Source organism: Felis catus, chromosome E1 (assembly GCF_018350175.1).
Source record: "Felis catus isolate Fca126 chromosome E1, F.catus_Fca126_mat1.0, whole genome shotgun sequence".
NCBI lineage: Eukaryota > Metazoa > Chordata > Mammalia > Carnivora > Felidae > Felis > Felis catus.
In genome coordinates, this window is record NC_058381.1 from 10,788,021 (window position 1) to 10,806,004 (window position 17,984).

Sequence of the window (17,984 nt, forward strand, 5' to 3'; positions counted from 1 at the left end):
GCTAAATGGTATCCCTTTACAAAAGTAATCTCTTTAACTAGCACCCTATAGGTGGACATTTAGATTCACTCAGATTTTTTGCTGTTGCAAACAGTCCTGAAATAAATTATCTTGAACACATCATTTTGCATGTTGCCAGTATACCTGCTGGATGGATATCCAGAAGTCCAGGTGCCAAGTTACAGACTACGGCACTTATAATTTTAATAATTAATGTCAAAATTCTGTCCTTGGAGATCGTACCATGTTGACTTGCCAGCAGGATGGGGGAATGACTCACACAGGGCTTTTTTAAAGCTTGGAGTTACTTGCCTATGTTAAAAATGGGGAGGGGCACCTGGGTGGCTCAGTTTGCTAAGCGGCCGGCTTCGGCTCCGGTCATGATCTCACAGTTTGTGAGTTCAAGCAGCAAGTCAGGCTTTATGCTGACAGCTCAAAGTCTGGAGCCTGCTTCACCTTCTGCGTCTCCCACTCTCTTCTCTCTCCCCCTCCCCAGCTCATGCTTTGTCTCTCTCTCTCGAAAATAAAACATTAACAAAAATCCTGATCTCTGGTTTCTTTCAGAAAACCAGACCTGTCAACATCAGTCCCGCATGTACACATGGCGATGATGGATTATAACTGAGCAGAACCACCCCCACTGGAAGGGCATGGCTCTCTAGTTCATTACAGTCCCCACCATTCCCTAATGCCCTCCCCAGCATGGTCCAAGTGTCAGATGCTATTTACCATTTTACTCGCACCACTGTTTTCTACATGTATTAAAAGCAGGCAAACAAATGAGGCCGAGAGGACACGTGTCTCAAAAAAACAAAACAAACAAAAAACCCAGGAGAGCAAGTAAAATGTTCCAAGTGGCCTAAAGGCTGCATAATGCAAATTCACTGACCCGTGCCCGCTAGCCTGGGGTTTGGCTAATTATAGCTTCTTTGAGATTTCAGCAGAACACTAACCCTGGGGAAACAAGGACCCAGATGTCCCTAGAAGATCAAGCTTGACCGCACTAGAAATTAGCCTTGGGGTGCCCGTGTGGCTCAGTTGGTTGAGCATCCGATTCTTAATTTCTGCTCAGGTCATAATCTCTTGGTTCATGGGGTTGAGCATCGCATGGGGCTCTGCACTGACAGCACAGAGCCTGCATGGGGTTCTCTTTCTCCCCCTGTCTCTCAAAATAAATAAATAAATTTTAAAAGAAGGAAGGAAGGAAGGGAAAAGAAAGAAGAGAAGAAACGAAAGAGAAGGAAGGAAAGAAAAGGAAGGAAGGAAAGAAAGAAAAGGAAGAAAGAAAGGAAAGGAAGGAAGGAAGAAGGAAAGAAAAGAAAATAGCCTTTCCTGACACCAGCAGGTCTGCCTGAGGTCCTTTCGAGAATACCACTGTTTCCCCTGCACGCTGAGCCCCCAACACTTCGCTGTGCTTCCCTCTTCCAGATCCACTGCTCGGAGACTTCAGAGATGGTCTTTGGACATTGGTCCGCCATATCTTCCCAGGTTGCTGGCCTCCTGAATAAGCAGCCTTTCCTTTCCCACCGTCACTATCTCTCGAGCACTGGCTTTCAAGAGACAAGCGACCGAACTTGGGTTTCAGTAACACAAACGTTATCTTTGTGGGAATGAAGACTAGCATGTGCGTTAGACACACAAACTCAACTCTCTTGGCTCATGTCTCCTGTCCGACCGTCGTGGGCATTTGGGTTTACAATTCCTGGTTCAGAAAAATAATTTTGGCAAACGCTATGGAGGGCATACTCGAGAAAGAGACTGGAGGCCAGGAGGAGGTCATTGTGACAGTCCAGGTTGACAGTGATGATGGGGGTCTGGACTGGGTAGTGGCAGCGGGAATACAGAGCAACGTCCCTGAAACAGGTGTGTGGAGAGAGAGAAGTGCAGGAGATGTCAGAGTTTCTGGGCAGGTAGTGGAGATGCTGTCCCCCAGATGGGCTCCCTGGAAGAGGAACAGGTCAGGGGTTAGGCGATGAGCTCAGCGGTGGATGCTTTGGTCCTGTGTTATCACATGATCTCTGACCCAAGCCCTGAGTGCCTTCCTGAGCTGCAGAACCTTAACCCTCATCACTTTGGGAACATCTAACATCAGACTCCTTCAAACAACCTCCAGGGGCCCCCCATTGCGGCAATGGGGGTAGTCAGCAGTCCCAGGAAAGGTTCAAAGTGGGCTCTCATTGGGCAGGCTAAGCCCAGGGAGAGAGTGTGGGTATCCCTCTCTCTATTGCATCTCATAGGTAGTGCATTTTTTTTTTTTTTTTTTTTTTTTACAAATTGGAGGTTTAAGACCAGCAGAGGAGGCCACTGCAGATGCTGTGGAAACAACAAGAGAGCCAGAATCAGAAATGGAGCCTGAACGCGTGATCAAAGGGCTTCAATCTCTGGATAAAACATGAATGGGTGAGGAATTGCATCCTATGGATGAGCAAAAGAACAGGGTTTCTTTTTTCTCCTTCTTGAGAGAGAAAGTGTGAGCAGCGGAGGGACAGAGAGAGAGGGAGACACAGGGTCCGAGGCAGGCTCCAGGCTCCGAGCTGTCAGCACAGAGCCCGATGCGGGACTCGAACTCATGAACCGCGAAACCGTGACCTGAGCTGAAGTCGGACACTTAACCGACTGAGCCACCCAGGCGCCCCCATCCAGTCCCAGAGCTTTAAGAAGATGCGCTTTGGGATCAGAAACACCTGGATTTCAACCCTGCCACATCACGACCAAGGCATTCTTTATTGTCTGTGCTGTGTACTAGAGTCACGGCCCCAGCCTGCTCCCAGGGCAGACCACATCTCACCCAGGCAGCCACGGTCCCCTGTGTTAAGTGCCAAGGTGAGGGGTGCTGAGACACCGGGGAGCCGGGAGGAGCCTCTCATCCAGCTGAGGAAGTCAAGGATGGACGTGTAAGTTGGGACCCAAGGGACAAGCACGTGTCGGCTGGGCCAAGGGGCCCAGAGAATGGAGGAGAGAAGGGGGCCAGAGAGGTGGGCAGAGGCTGTGGGGAAGCCAGGACTGGACAGCCCTGACCTCCATGCCCTCATCTGTGCAGTGGAGATGTTCAGACCTCTCTGGCTGAGTGGTTTTACGGACTTAGGAAGTGACAGCCAGGCAGGCGCCTGGCATTTCAGAGGCACTAGACCAGCCATCGTTACCCACACGGACTCCTCCTTAAGCCCGGGGACATTTGAGCAGCATCTTAGGTATGTAACCACTTCTGTCTTCGCCTTCTCCTTCCAGACGGAGTCATCGTCACAGTTTACGTCTAAGCTCAGCTCAGGAGAGAAAGCGACCCAAGGCCACAAAGCACGGGGATGAGGGGTTCGGTGGGGGACTGTGTCCGCGTCCGGGACTCCATGTACCCGGTTCCCATTCTTTACAGACGGACACGCCTCTCTGACTAAGGCAGGCAGCTGTGAGTAATCTGGTTCAGTCACCCAGTGAGTGGCGGGGGCATCCAGTGGAGAAAGCCCACGTGGCCCGGCCACGGCTCACACCCACGTTTACAGGGGCCAACGGAAGCTGCTCCCGGGGCCCCCTCTTCTGAGGGGAGGCGACTGTCAGTCTGCTGGGTCCCCTCCACTCTCTCCTTCCCTGCTTTCTTCAGCAAGCCCTCCTGGGTCCAGTGCCACCCACCGGGGAGGGTGCCCTGAGGACACCATAGACAGAACGCCCCCTCCCAAGAAGGGGGCAGTTCAGTGGATGAACCTGCAAAGGACACTGCCTGTTCTCCATGGGGGCATTTCAGGCCCCCGTGAGGCAGGTGGGCGAGGGGAGGTGGGAATAAGAACTCCCTGTAGGGGCCCATAGAACTCACCAGAATTAGGGACCAAGTTGTCATCTCCTCAGCTGGTGACTCGTGGCAAGCCCCAGCCCTCTCTGAACCTCAGTCCCTTCTTTGTCACCAGGGTAGCAACCTATTCTCCTGTCACTCAGCAGGAAGCCTCTCCAAGACTGGAAATGGAGAGTCGGTCTAAATGATAACTGATTCCAGGCCCGATCTGAACACGGATCCCGGTGTTAATGGCAGTGGCTGGAGGCGGGAAGGTCCCTGAGGAGGGAGGCAGGGCCCACCGCGGGCCGTGGGGAGTGCCGGGCATCCTGTCCTCCCAGCCCTCAACCTGGAATGATCGGTTAAGATTGCATTGGGCTGCCAGCAACAGAAAACCACCAACATGGCTTATGCACTTGAAGGTGTCTTTTTCTTTCATTGGGAGAAATCCAAAGCACTTTGTTGACCTTGGTTTAGTTGTCAAAGTGTCTTTCCACTTTGCCGTTATACTCATGACAGTCTCCTTCTCTTAACTCATGACTGCAAGACAGCTCCTGGGATCCCGCCATCACATTCATGTTCCAGGCAGAATAAAAGAGAAGGACCTGGCACGCCGTGTGTCCCCTGTCGTCAACAAGAGTAAACCCCTTCCTGGTCACAGACAGGTGCATACATCTTAGAACCATGTCCTAGGCCATCCCTAGCTGCAAGGGAGGCTCAGAAGTCAAGTGCTTACATAGGCGGCACGTTGCTTCCCCACAAATTGGGGTACGTTAGAAAGGAAGAAGTGGAGGGGAACCCGGGTGGCTCAGTCAGTTGGGCGTCCAGCTTCAGCTCAGGTCATGATCTCATAGCTCGTGGGTTTGAGCCCCGCACCGGGCTCTCTGCAGACAGCTCGGAGCCTGGAGCCTGCTTCAGATTCTGTGTCTCCCTCTCTCTGCCCCTTCCCTGCTCACATTCTGTCTCTCAAAAATAAATATAAATAAATAAATAGTAAAAAGAGATACAAATGAAATAAAAAAAAAAAAAAAAAAGGAAGGAAGAAATGGAGAGCAGATACCGAGTGGGGGGCTCGCAGGTAAACGGGGAAAAGCCAGATCTACCGGTCACGAGGGCAGGTGGGAGGTGCCCTAGTGCCCAAGACCAAGATAGGCGTCTTCTAGAGGATGCTGAGGGCTGGCGGCCCGGGTGGGGGCCTAGGTTCCCCGACTCGCGGTCCACAGTCTCCCTGGCACAACCACCCTCCTCATCTCTCCCAGCCTTTGGGACCCCCCTGCTCTGTCCCAGTGGTGACAGGTCACGAGGTCTCACATGGCCCGTCGCCTACTGTCTCGCAGGTGACAAGCAGGGCTGGGCGTGAGGCAGGTGTCGGCTGGCAGTCTGGCCGGCCCCTCCCATCTCCACCCAGCATTGCCAAGCCCCACGGGCCACACAGGGTCACAGAAACACAGACGTGCTCATACCCACACAGGGAGGGACTCACAAAGTACAGGGACCCTGCTACGTACACACTCGCACGCACAAGAGTACAGGGACACGCTCCTACACGTTCACACGCACAGAGGCTCACATAGGCTCACGCGTACACACGAGAACAATACACACACGGGGACATGTACGCATGGAGATGCAAGCTACTGGGATGCACATTCGGAAACACACACGGGGGCTTGCACACGCATGCAAAGACACACACACACACACATATATACACACACACACACACCCCTTCCTTCTTCTGGTGCTTGTACTTTGTCTGTTTTTGCCTCAGCACACGGTGGCCAGGACAGGCTGCCTCCACTCCAAAGGTCATGAGGCAAATAGGAAGGAGCGATTTCTGCCCGGAAGTGTCAGTGCCTAAGTCAGAGAGGCTTGTAAACTCCCAGACTCGGGGAACAGGGAGGGGACGTGGGGGAGCCGCTGCTGGGGGCCCAGCAAGCAGGACACGGGATGTGACCGCGCTGGACCTCAGTGTGGCCGGGGGGGGGGGGGTTTGAATGCCAGCACTCCCTGTCCCCCTTCCCCCCGCAGGAGAAGGGACTGCCCCCAGGCCAGCCTGCGAGTTGATTGCGGTTTGGGTGGAAGGGAGAGCCAGGAGCCTGCCAGGAAGTTGCTGTCCTTGACTTCCAAAAGCCTGGATGGCTGGGTGGGCTGACCTCATGGCTAGACGGCTCCAGCTTGAGGTCATTTGTGGTTTCTCGGCTCCCCTCTTCACCCCTGCTTCCCTCACTCGGCCCACCCCGGCTGACCGGGGGACCTGGGCGGGGATGCGGGGGGTGGGGGGAGATGGCATCACATCTGTCACAGAGTCTGGAGCTCCGCCCTTGGTGCTGCAATCCATCGTGGTCCCCGGAGAACCCAGTAGCTGGGCGAACACACTGCACCAATCTTACCCAACCCAGAACATTCCTGAGGCCTGCCCGCGATTACCCTGGCTGTGGGCTGGAGAACTGCATCTGCTCTGTCCTCGCAAAGATCCCAGGTCTGCGAGGGAGACTGGCCCCGGATGAATGTCATCGGGGACATCAACCTCATGGCACCCTGCCTCTCCTGATCCCCCCCCCCCCCAGGTCTTCTGCCCTTCTCTGGAATGTTTGTATCTTGGGGCTTGGCCCGGCCCCTGTCCCCTCCTCGCTCTGTTCCTCCCTGAGCTTTGCACGGACCGCTTTCAACCCTGCTCCAGCCCGGCCCTCTCCCCAAGCTCCAGGTCCCGACAGCCAGTGCTCCCCAGACATCTCCCCGCGGACCCCCCACAAGCCCTCCAATTCCTGTGACTAATACCACGCTCACCAGCTCCCCACCCTGAGGCCCCTCATCTCAGCAAACGGCACCTCCATCCAGGGCAGGCACCTGGGAGTCGCCCCCCGCCCCCGATCTACGCCTCCAATCTACAACCTCCAACAGGCCCAAATGTGAACATCCAGTCACTGACTCAATGGTGTGGAGCACCTACCGTGTGCCAGAGGCTGTTCCTGGTTCTGGGGATTTGGCCGTGAGTGAGACAGACAGAAGTCTCTGCCCTTGAGGAATTCAGATTTTGGCTGAAAGAGAGCAGGAGAACAAATCAACTCAATTACACTGGTCTTAGAAGGTGATAAGCACCATGCGGAAAAATAAAGCAGGGGGCAGCAGTAGGAAGTAATGTGGGGGCGGGGGGCAGGGAGGGGGGTGTTATTGTAAACAGGATGGTCAGGGAAGGCCGGACAGAGATAGTGACATTGCAGCAAGGATTTGAAGGGGGAGAGGAAGGAATCCCCTGTGGAGATTTGATGGGAGAACAGTCCAGGCAGAGGGAACAGCAGGTGCAAAGGCCCTGAGGCAGGAGTGTCCCTGGAGCTGGAGCAGAGTGACTAGGGGAGCCCGAGTTGGAGAAGCGCCATCCTCCCGGCTCACGGCCTAGTCCCGGCCACCATCATTTCCTGTTGCATTGTCCCCTGGGCTCCCTCTCCTGCTCCTGGACCCTAGTCTCTGCACAGCAGCCAGAGAGAGGTTTTGGGAAACACAGATCAGATTGTGTCCCTGCAGTAGCTTCCTGCTCCCATAGGTCAAGTCCCTCGCCTGGCCCCGCACGCCCCACTCGTGAAGAACGGAAGGGAGGTGTAGGGATCAGCTTCCCTGAGGCCGGCGGTTGTGTATTTTCATTTGCTAAATCTGGCAATCCTTTCTGGATTCACATCTGCCCCCTCACTGGCCTCCCAGACCCCCTGACCCCCGAGGCCCATGGTCTCTTCCCCACATGGTGGCCGGAAACTCTGTTAAAACCCAAGTCACTTCACATCCCTCCTTGGCTCAAAAACCTCCACTGCCGTGAGGCCCTGGTGAGCTCTCCAAACCCATCTCCTGCCCCCAGTGCCGGGCTGCTGAGGGTGGCTCTCCGAAAAACAATCAAATATAAAAACTCAAAAGCCCCGAGTTTAGCATTTACCGATTTCTGTGGTGTAAATGCTCCCTCTGTGGCTGAGTTCAAGCTACCGATGTGACATCACCGAAGGCAAAGTTGGGCACAGCTGTCTTTGTGAGTCAGTGCAAGTCAGTGCGAGCGGGCTCCAGCCTGCCTCTCTGTTCCTCCAGCAAACTCCACCTCCGGACCTTTGCACTGACTGGGCTTCTTCTGGAAGTGCTCAACCCCAGGTCCTCGCGTGACTCACCCCTTCACTTCTCTTGGGATTTTGCTCAAACTTTCCTCCTCTAAGAGGTCTTCCCTGGGCACCCACCTACAATAACCCCCATCACTCTCCAGTCCTTTGCACTGTTTTATTTCTTCCTCCTAGCACTTATCCCTGCCTCACACTGTTGTGAACATCCGTTTACTCGTCTCGGTGTTCATTCCTTCTACCCCCACCCCCCACCGAGGCCACGCCCCTGCAGGAGCCAGCCAGAAGCAGACCTGGATTCTAGCCCCGCCCACTACCACCTTGCTGTGCAATTTAGAGAGGTCCCGTCCAGCTCTGAGCCTCTTGGCTTCGTCCCCCGTGGGGGAGCTGTTACCTTCCACCTCTGCAGCTATTGTGGGGGGCCATGCAGCTGAACGGATGGGAAAGCACTTTGCAATATCTACCACCCCAAAAATGTGGCACCAGGAACCCCATCCACCCCACCATTTCTCAGAGGGGAAACATTTCATAGCTATGAGGAAGAAACACTCTAGAACCGTCAGATGAGCAGGGGAGGGGCAGAAAGAGAAGAAGACACAGAATCCGAAGCAGGCTCCAGGCTCTGAGCTGACAGCACAGAGCCCGACGTGGGGCTCGAACCCACGGACAGTGAGATCATGACCTGAGCCGAAGTCGGAGGCCCAACCAACTGAGCCACCCAAGCATCCCTAAAGATTTTATTTTTAAGTAATCTCTACACCCAATGGCTTGAACTCAAAACCCCAAGATCGAAAGTTGCACGTTCCACCAACAGAGCTAGCCAGATGCCCCCACAGCAGCATTTTTTTAGACAATGTTGTTTTATTTTATTTTTTTAAAGTTTGCTTCTTTAGAGAGAGAGCAAGTGAGCAGGGGAGGGGCAGAGAGAGAGAGAGAGAGAGAGAGAGAGAGAGAGAGAGAAATCCCAAGCAGGCTCCATACTGTCGGTGCAGAGCCTCATGCAGGGCTCAAACCCATAAATGGTGAGATCATAACCTGAGCCAAAGTCAAGAGTCAGACAGTCAACCGACTGAACCACCCAGGCACCCCTATGACAGCATGTTTTGAAATCACGAATTTTCATCAAGTAGAGGAAGTCACTTAAACAATGTAATCTCCACTTGGATTCTTCTCAAGCACCACATGGAGACACTTACGTGGATTTGTCATCTGGGACACTTAAAAAAAAATCATCCTTCTGTTGTCCCTTTTCCCAGCCTGGGTGACTTCGGTCCATTTAAAAGTGACATCTGGTGGGGGAGGGCGCCTGGAGGGCTCAGTCGGTTAAACGTCCGATTTCAGCTCGGGTCATGATCTCGCATTTCATGAGTTCAAGCCCTGCATAGGGCTCTGTGCTGACAGCTCGGAGCCTGGAGCCTGCTTCGGGTCCGTGTCTCCCTCTCTCTCTGCCCCTTCCCCTCTCGAACTCTGTCTCTCTCTCAAAAATAAATAAACAATAAGAAAGTTTTTTTTTTTAAAGTGACATCTGGGAATGCAAACTGGTGCAGCCACTCTGGAAAATAGTATGGAGGTTCCTCAAAACATTAAAAATAGAAGTACCCTACGACCCAGCAATTGCACTACTAGGTATTTATCCAAAGGATACAAAAATGCTAATTTGAAGGGTCACATGCACCCCAAAGTTTATAGCAGCACTATCTACAATAGCCGAAGCATGGAAAGAGCCCAAATGTCCATTGACTGATGAATGGATAAGGAAGATGTGGTATATACATACGATGGAGTATTACTCGGTGATGAAAAAGAATGAAATCTTGCCATTTGCAACTACATGGATGGAACCAGAGGGTATCACGTGAAGCGAAATCAGTCAGAGAAAGACAGATATCATGACTTCACGCATATGTGGAATTGAAGACACCAAAAAAATGAACACGAGGGAAGGGAAGCAAAAATAAGATAAAAACAGAGAGGGAGGCAAACCACAGGAGACTCTTAAATACAGAGAACAAACTGAGGGTTGCTGGAGGGGTGTTGGGTGGGGGGAAGGGCTAAAGGGGTGAGGGGGATTAAGGAGGGCACTTGCTGGGATGAGCGCTGAGTATTATATGTAAGCGACGAGTCACTAAATTCTATCCCTGAAAACAAAAACCACTAAATTCGATTCCTATATGAATTAAATAAACAAATATAAATAAATAAATAACACCATACTAGGGGTGCCTGGGGGGCTCAGTCAGTTGAGCGTCCAACTCTTGATTTCAGCTCAGGTCATAATCTCACGGTTCGTGGGATAGAGCCCCGTGTCGGGCTCTGCACCGACAGCACTGAGCCTCCTTGACATTCTCTCTCTCTGGCTCTGCCCCTCCCCTGCTGGTGCGTGCATGTGCACTCTCTCTCTCTCTCTCTCGCTCTCGCTCTCTCCCTCTCTCTCAAAATAAACTTTAAAAAATAAGAAATCATCCTAGATTCTCTAAGTCCGCAGCAGCCTCTCTCGCCAGAGAGCGTCCCCACCATCTCCTGGGGAGATCACCTCTCTCCCTTCCCTTCACCACCCATCTCCCTCCTGGGCTGGAACTCCGGGGAGGCAGGGAAGGATCATGAGGAGCAACCGGCACCTGCACCCCCTCCCACAAGCCAGTCAGGCCACGGGCATGCCACCCCTGACCCACCCCTGACCCCCAACCCACCCATGCCCCCTGACCCACCCATGACCCTGACCCACCCATGCCCCCTGACCCACCCATGACCCACAGGCCAGGGATTACACGTCAAGAGCCACAAGGCTTCCTTTGACCGACCTAGTGTCATCTGAAAATTCACCCAATGGGACAGGATTTTCCAGCTGTGGAAGTTGAGGCAATCGTGGATCGAAACACCTACCGCGGGGGCCGGCATTCTGCCGGCGTGAGGCAGTCCGGCCCATCAACAGGTGTCCACGCGGATTGGTCGAGCATGTTCTGAGCTACTGGGCATCTGATTGCATCAGTGGGTGCCCACGCCACAAGAGTTAGTCCGTGTCCCAAATACCACCCCATCCACAACAACTGCCTGAGGCAAAGCTTGATCCGTTACTCCCTTATTTCCATGCCCACACGGTCATGTTCTCCCGAAGCAAAGAAATACTTCTGGCAGCCGTGTCTCTCAACGGAGGACAACAAAAGCTAGATGTGGAGACACGCTTAAGATCAACAGAAGCAACCCTGGGATCGAAGAATTGGCTAATGCGACGCTCATTCTAACTGCCCTGTCCCTGGCTGTCCTATCCTGGGCAGCCCGGACAGAAAAACGCTCAAGCTCCCAGACTCCCTTGCAGCTAGACATGCCCTGTCAAGTAGTTCTGGCTAATGGGTTGTGTCCGAAAGCCCTCCTCCAATCAGTGGTTTGTATGGGATGTCACATCCTACACAAAGTCTCGCCGGAACGAAGTGGAATCAGCCACCTTGTGGTTATGAGGACAAAAGCCACATGTTAAGAAAGTGGAGCAGGAAGATAGAAGGAGCCTGGGTCCCCGACGGCATAGCCGAGCCGCCCTGTCAGTTCTGGACTGTATGTTTGAGACAAATGACCTCCATGTATGTAAGCCCCAAATGAGTTTTCTGTTACATGTGGCCTACGTGTCATGTGCCCAACATGTGAACATGCTTCATGTAACTTGCCTGGCTTCGGCCGACGTGTTTATTTCCTCCGGATTAAAGATGAATGGTTTTCTGTTTAAGTAGGCTTCATGCCCATTTGTGGAGCCCAACGCAGGGCTTGAACTCACGACCCCGAGATCAAGACCTGAGCTGAGATCAAGAGGGGGACGCTCAACCGACTGAGCCATCCGGGCGCCCCTAAAGACGAATGTGTTTTTAAACATTTTTTTAATGTTTATTTATCTTTGAGACAGAGAGGCGCCACCCAGGCACCCCAAAGATGAATGGTTTTTAAAGACTTACAGTGTTTTGGGACGTCAGGGTGGCTCAGTCGGTTAAGCATCTGACTTCAGCTCGGGTCACAATCTCGCAGTTTGTGAGTTCAAGCCCCGCATCAGGCTCTGTGCTGACAGCTCAGAGCCTGGAGCCTGCTTCGCATTCTGTGTCTCCCTCTCTCCCTGCCCCATCCCTGCTCACGCTTTGTCTCTCTGTCTCTCTCTCTCTCTTTCTCTCTTAAAAATAAATAAATATATACTGGGGCGCCTGGGTGGCGCAGTCGGTTAAGCGTCCGACTTCAGCCAGGTCACGATCTCGTGATCTCGTGGTCCGTGAGTTCGAGCCCCGCGTCGGGCTCTGGGCTGATGGCTCGGAGCCTGGAGCCTGTTTCCGATTCTGTGTCTCCCTCTCTCTCTGCCCCTCCCCCGTTCATGCTCTGTCTCTCTCTGTCCCAAAAATAAATTAAAAAATAAATAAATAAATAAATATTAAAAAAAAAAAAGACGTACAGTGTTTTCCAGAATTTGGCCAGCAATTCCATTTGTCTACCAGCGACCTGGACTCCAATCACATCCCCATCCTCACAGTGGGGACCCTTGCTACCATTTACTGAGCCCCACTAGACAGGTGTGCCTGGAAAGCTGAGGCTCAGAAAACTTAAGCACCCAGCCCAGGTTCACACAGCTACTAAGGGGCAGGGTCTGGATTAGAACCCAAGACTGTGTGACCCATTTCTCCACAGCTCCCTCTGCTGGCTAACTCCGGAAGCAGCCACTCCGCGCACTTCCTCCCTTGAACATCAGGGGTTAAGAGGGCATGCCCCAGTCGCGGAGGTTGATTTGGAGGGGCCAGGAAGCCCCCCCCCCAGCCCTTCCCATGACTCAACAGGAGAACGAGCTGGTCCAGGCATTGCCCCTCTCTTACTAATGCAAACACTGAGATCCTGAGTAAGGCAATGACTTGCCCGGGGTCACACTGAAAAGCGGAGACAGGCTGGAGACGGAAACTGAGGGCCTTTGTTCTATGTCGGGCTCTGCCCCAGACCCGATTATTCTGTCATGCTGCTGGAGATTGGGGTCCCCGAGTCTTCTTCTCCCCCTCCCTGAATCTACACCTCCCCCCTGCAGCTGGAACCTTAAGGCTCCAGCCCTACCCCCTCCAGTGTCCCCCAAAGATTCCCACCCATTCACTCGCTCATGCAGTCATTCCACAAGCAATTAGTAAGTGGCTCCAATGTGCCCTCTCTCCACGGGCACTCACAAGAGTTCTCAGCATGGTCTGGGAGTCCGGGTCAGACCGCAGCCTTTTCGGGGTGGGGCTGTGACTGGGGGACTGAGAGGTCCAGAGAAAGTCCCTAGACCAACATGGGGCAGGGGGACAGAAGAAAGGCAGGCTGAAGGAGGGGACATTGATCTGGATCTTGAAGTTCAGTAAGGAGCTTTCAGGCAGCAAAGGCGGAAGGGATATTCCAGGCTTGAAGAAAAGAGCATGTGCAAAGACACTGGGGTACACTGAATTGTAACTTAAAGAATGGTTATGTGAGTTCCACCTCAGCGAAAACAAATACATACGATTTGTAAGAAGGCGGTGTGCATGCAGGCGTCCAGCACCGTGAGGCTGGGGGGCCGGGGGGCAGGGGGACAGCCGCAGGAGGGGCCAGAGGGGCGTGACGCGCCACAAAGGGCCTACCTTTGCATTGCCTGGGGGATTCAGCTGTGGTCTGGCCTGTGCTACATCTGGCGGGGAGCCCACAAGCATTCTTGGCGTGAAGAGCCGAGCGCCTGAGCCAGGAAGAAAGACCGAGAAGAGCTGTGAGAGGGAAGGATGTGGTGATCTGGAGTCGCGCAGACTCTGGTTTGAATCCAACTCTGCTTCCAATATTGATCTTGGCAAATCACTTCACGTCTCCGAGCCTCGACTTCCCCATCTGTAACAGGGACTGGCAGGTGGCAGGACGGCTCTCGTGGAGTTGCTGTGGGGAACCCTCGGTGTGGGCGCCCCAGAGCTCGCTGGGGCATCAACAGAGGGGGGGTTGGGATTATCAGTACTGCTGTGGGTTCGGGCCAGCTGCCCTCTCCACCTGTCACCTGAGACCGGAGGCAGGGCGGGATGTGAGTCCCTGCTGCGGTCACCAGGATGGGCCTAGGTCTGTCGCCAGGATGCCCGCCCCCTGCCAGTCCTGCCATGGCCACTTCCTCTTTCCCAGGCCAGTTCCCCCTTGCCTGGTGACGTGGGCCTTGTGTGGGTGGTGGGGAGGGGACGCCGGAGACATTAAATGTCCTGGGCTGGCGGGGAGGAGGCCAGACCCGGTGGGGACGAGACCCGGGGCCCGCTATGCAAATGTTCCCGGTGCTGCTGCTCCTGTCTGGTAAGAGGCTGCGGGAAGGGGGCTGGGGATAGAGGGTGAAGGAGGTGGCCTCCGCAGGCAGGGGGGCACCCATCCCTGGAGGGCTGAGAGTCCAGGTTCTCTTAAAACTGCCGACCCAGACTTGGGTTCGAGTAACAGGAACTCGGGTGCAGGACAGACATGGTGACAGGCAGTGGGGGGTGTGTAGCCTCCAGGGAGGAGCTCCATGTGGATGGGGCCTGACCTTTGAAGATCCTGAGGGTCAAACCACATGGACAGGGTGAAGGCACCTAAATGAGGCCCAGCTGCCTTAGCAATGAGTGAGCTCCCCATCTTGAGAGAAAAGCAAGCAGAGCTGGATACCCACCTACACTGAGCTTCTGGGCAGGAAGGTGAGGCAATCTTCCCCACAGGGAAGATGGGGAGGGGCTGGGGACAGGCATGCAAAGAAGACTTCACAAAAGTGGGCTTTGAAGGCTGAATAGGAGTTCTCTCGGTGGGCAGGGCGGAGATGATGGGCTCAGTCTCTGACCTACATTACTCCCTCTAATCCTCACAAGACCCCTCGGGGTGGAACTAGGAAACTGAGACCCTGAGAGGTTAGGTAGCTTTCTCCAGCTCACACAGGATCGCATCACAGGCAGCCTGGCCTCGGGCGGGAGGGGGGCGAGAGGTCGGATCTGGAGCTGCAGAGGTTAGCAGGGGCCTGGATGGAAAGGCGGCGGGTCAGACAGGAAAGAAATGAACGCCAGACCCCCCCCCCCGGGTGTGGGGGTCCCGGAGCAGAGCTGTGAGGCCTCATTTCCTGAGGTGCGGGAATCAGGCCGGCAGAGGCCAACAGCAGGAAGGGCCCGGCCGCGTGGCCTTGGCAGGCAAGCATCTTCCTGGATGCCCGTTACCGCTGCGAGGGGGCCCTCATCTCCCAAGAGTGGGTGCTCGCAGGAGCCAGCTGCTTTGGCAGGTGGGCGCAGGGCCCGGGAGGGTGGTAGAGAGGGGCTCCAGAGGGGAGGCCCCCAGGCTCACTACCTCCTGATCTCTACAGCGGGCCTCGGTCCCAGTTCAGAGTGACCCTGGGCCCAGACCGCCTGGTGCTGGACAGTTGCAAGAGCATTTCCCGTGTGGAGGAGCTGCTCCCGTCCCCAGGAGGGAGTGAGGGCTCTGCGTCCGGTGGCCTGGCCCTGGCTCGACTGGCAAGGCCACCACCTCTCAGCAGCGCCGTGCAGCCGGTCCCTCTGGCCACCCGGCCCCAACCTTTCCTCCCGCGGCTGCTCTGCTGGGCCCAAGGGTTTGAGGCTGATATCGGTAGGATGGGAGAGGTGCCTGGGATGGTTGAGGGCAGCAGGGGGCGCTGGACTGGGCGAGGCAGACAGCCAAGGTGGAGATTGGGGCACCTGTGGGGGCACTAATCCCCACAGTCCCCCAGCCCGGAGAACAGCCTGGCTCTGGCCAGCCAATGGTCAGCACCAAAGATGCCAGCATGCAGGGGAGAGGGTGAACGGGGACGCTCCACTATGCCTGAGTCAGCTCCCAGCCCCAAAGGCTGGCCCTGGGCACGCTCCTGGCCTCCTCCCCAGGCTTAAAGCTTCCCTGGGAGCACCGTGAGAATGCAGGGGAGGATGCAGCCATAGCAGAGGGAGGTGGAGGTGAGGAGCGTCAGGGAGGACTGGAAGCTCAGGACTGGGTTCAGGGCAGGGAGGCTTGGGGCAGGGAGGGAAACTCTGTGGTGTGCCAACCGGCAGGGCAGGGCTGGTGCAAACCTGCCGGATATCAGTCCTGGCTGAGGGTCCACCCATCGCAGCCCTCCCCCACCCTCCCCCGCCCCCAACAGATCCCTACATCCCACCCCGAGAGCTGCACAGTGTCCCGCTGAGACCACTGCATATCCACACCTGCAAAGATGCCTTTCGCCTCCACCCTGACTGTCCTGACCCGGAGGCCAGCCTGCCTGAGGGCTCCCAGTGCACCAAGCCCCCCACCGGCCCCTCTGAACTGGTGGTAAGGATTCGAGCTGGGCCCAAGCAGGCCCCGAGACGTGCCCTCCCCTACAGCCCCTCCTAATGCCTCTAGACTCGGTAGAGCCAGGCTGGCCATCCTCCCAGGGTCTCCTATTCCATAACACCCAGGCAAGCAGCTAATGTGCACCCCTGATTAGGGGCTTCCCACCCCCTGGGGAGACTTCCCCTTTAGGTCCTGCTTGAATGTGGGGCAGCCTTTGACATAGCCAGGTTTTGAACCGCTGGAAAGCCCCTGGTTATCTGACAAAACATAAACGTTTTGTTAAAAACTGACTTTTGTGTAATACGGAGCCTCAAAAGCCACAAGGAGGAAAGGGTCAGGCAAGAGTGGTAGAATTTGTGGGAGAAAGCATTTTAACTGGCAAGAGGGTGTGAGCGATGGGGGGAGGGGGGATGACCAAGTCCACCCGAGCTCTGAGCTCTGTGTGTTGCACTGGGGCCCCCAACCATCTGGCCTCCCCAGCGTCAGCATCTCCTGTCAGAGGTGGGAACCCTGGCTGCCCCCGCCCCCGGCCCCTCCCTTAATCAGGTATCTCTGCTCGCCTCTCAGGGAGTGGTCAGTGGGTCCCTGCTGGCTTTGACCCCTCCTTCCCTCTCCCGCACAGGTGTCTGATGGGAGCCCCCTGGTCTGCTTCCAAGCTAACAGCTGGCTGCTACAGGGGGTGATCACCTGGGGTCCCTGCTGGGGGCCTGGCCTCCCAGAAGTCTACAGGCCTGTGCATCCCTTCATTTCCTGGATCAGAGATAAGGTCTCTAATGCCACTTTTCCCACCCTGGCCAAGAAGCGTCCTTGGGCCCGGCCTGGGACCAGACAGAGGAGGCAGTGAGGATCTTTAGCCTGTGAAGTCCTGGGTTTGAACCCTGATCCGGCTACTTACCTGCCGCTGTGACTGTTCCCAGCAAACTCCCCTCTCTGGATCTGCTTCCTCTTTGAGTAATTGAGATGTATTCACAATTATTCCTTCGTCCAACAATGTTACCAGTGTTTCCTATGTGCCAGGCAACCAAGACACAGGATCAACGGGGCCCCTGGTCTCAGGCAACAGGCGGGCTTGTCTAGAGGAGGGGAGGCAAGCAATAGCCCGAGTCATGACAGTAATAAATGTGCAAATACAAACCACAGTGGGTGCTAAGAAGGATCGGATTGCTGTGTTAACAGAAACCATGACCTACGCAGGACGGCCAGGGAGTCACTGTTATTTGAACAGTAACCAGGCAGAGCCATGGGTTCTGGCTCACTCTTCCCCCTACGGCCAGATGACTGGGATGCCAGGTGCTGCCCCTCCGTGGCCCTCAGTTTCCCCCCTTCACATTGAGGAGCCTTGGCTTGGACTAAAGTTTTCTGGAGGTCCCTCCCAAGTTTGTTTACACAACTTCTTGGGGGGGGCGAGGACCTCAAAAGCCCCAAAGGGGCATCCCCTTGACCTGACGCTGGGCGCTGCTGGGCCCCAGCTGGAGACTCTCCAGAACCCGGGCGGCCCCGAGCCTCGTCTGACTCGCGGCCTTCGAGCGTTGCCTGCGACACGCGACACGCGGTGGTCGCGCATCAGGATCCCTCCTCCGCACGCCCTGGCCGCCATCCTCCAGGTAGCGCCACAGCGACATCTCGTGGCGGAGAGCATCTGCACCACTTGGCTCCTGGCCCGCCTGAGTCAGGGCGGGCCTCTGCGCTTCGGGGCGGGCAGCGCCGAGGCCGAGTGGATACACACTCCCTGCGGGTGTAACCGGATCGGACGGCGGGGCTGGATTCTACACAACGGGCCCACGCTCCCGCCCAGCCTGCGTGGACGGTCCCGGCTCCCCCGGAGAGGGGTGGGACTGCCGAGCCCCTCCCCCCAAAACCCCGCCCCTCGC

At 55.4% G+C, this 17,984-nt stretch overlaps 1 protein-coding gene and 1 long non-coding RNA gene across 2 annotated transcripts; one reads left to right on the forward strand and one right to left on the reverse strand.

The window, feature by feature from the left end:
- Positions 1-1,207: 1,207 nt before the first annotated feature.
- Positions 1,208-17,908, reverse strand: LOC123381901. Its single transcript, XR_006589466.1, has 4 exons — positions 17,009-17,908; positions 13,458-13,549; positions 6,714-6,801; positions 1,208-1,942 (listed from the first exon to the last, which is right to left on the reverse strand). It is a non-coding gene; the product is annotated as an uncharacterized LOC123381901 (long non-coding RNA).
- Positions 14,007-17,252, forward strand: LOC102901427 (serine protease 33-like). Its single transcript, XM_006939893.4, has 5 exons — positions 14,007-14,136; positions 14,926-15,076; positions 15,158-15,417; positions 15,944-16,110; positions 16,736-17,252. The coding sequence occupies exons 1-5, from the start codon at positions 14,103-14,105 to the stop codon at positions 16,955-16,957; spliced, it is 834 nt and encodes a 277-aa protein (XP_006939955.2). The 5' UTR covers positions 14,007-14,102; the 3' UTR covers positions 16,958-17,252.
- Positions 17,909-17,984: the final 76 nt, after the last annotated feature.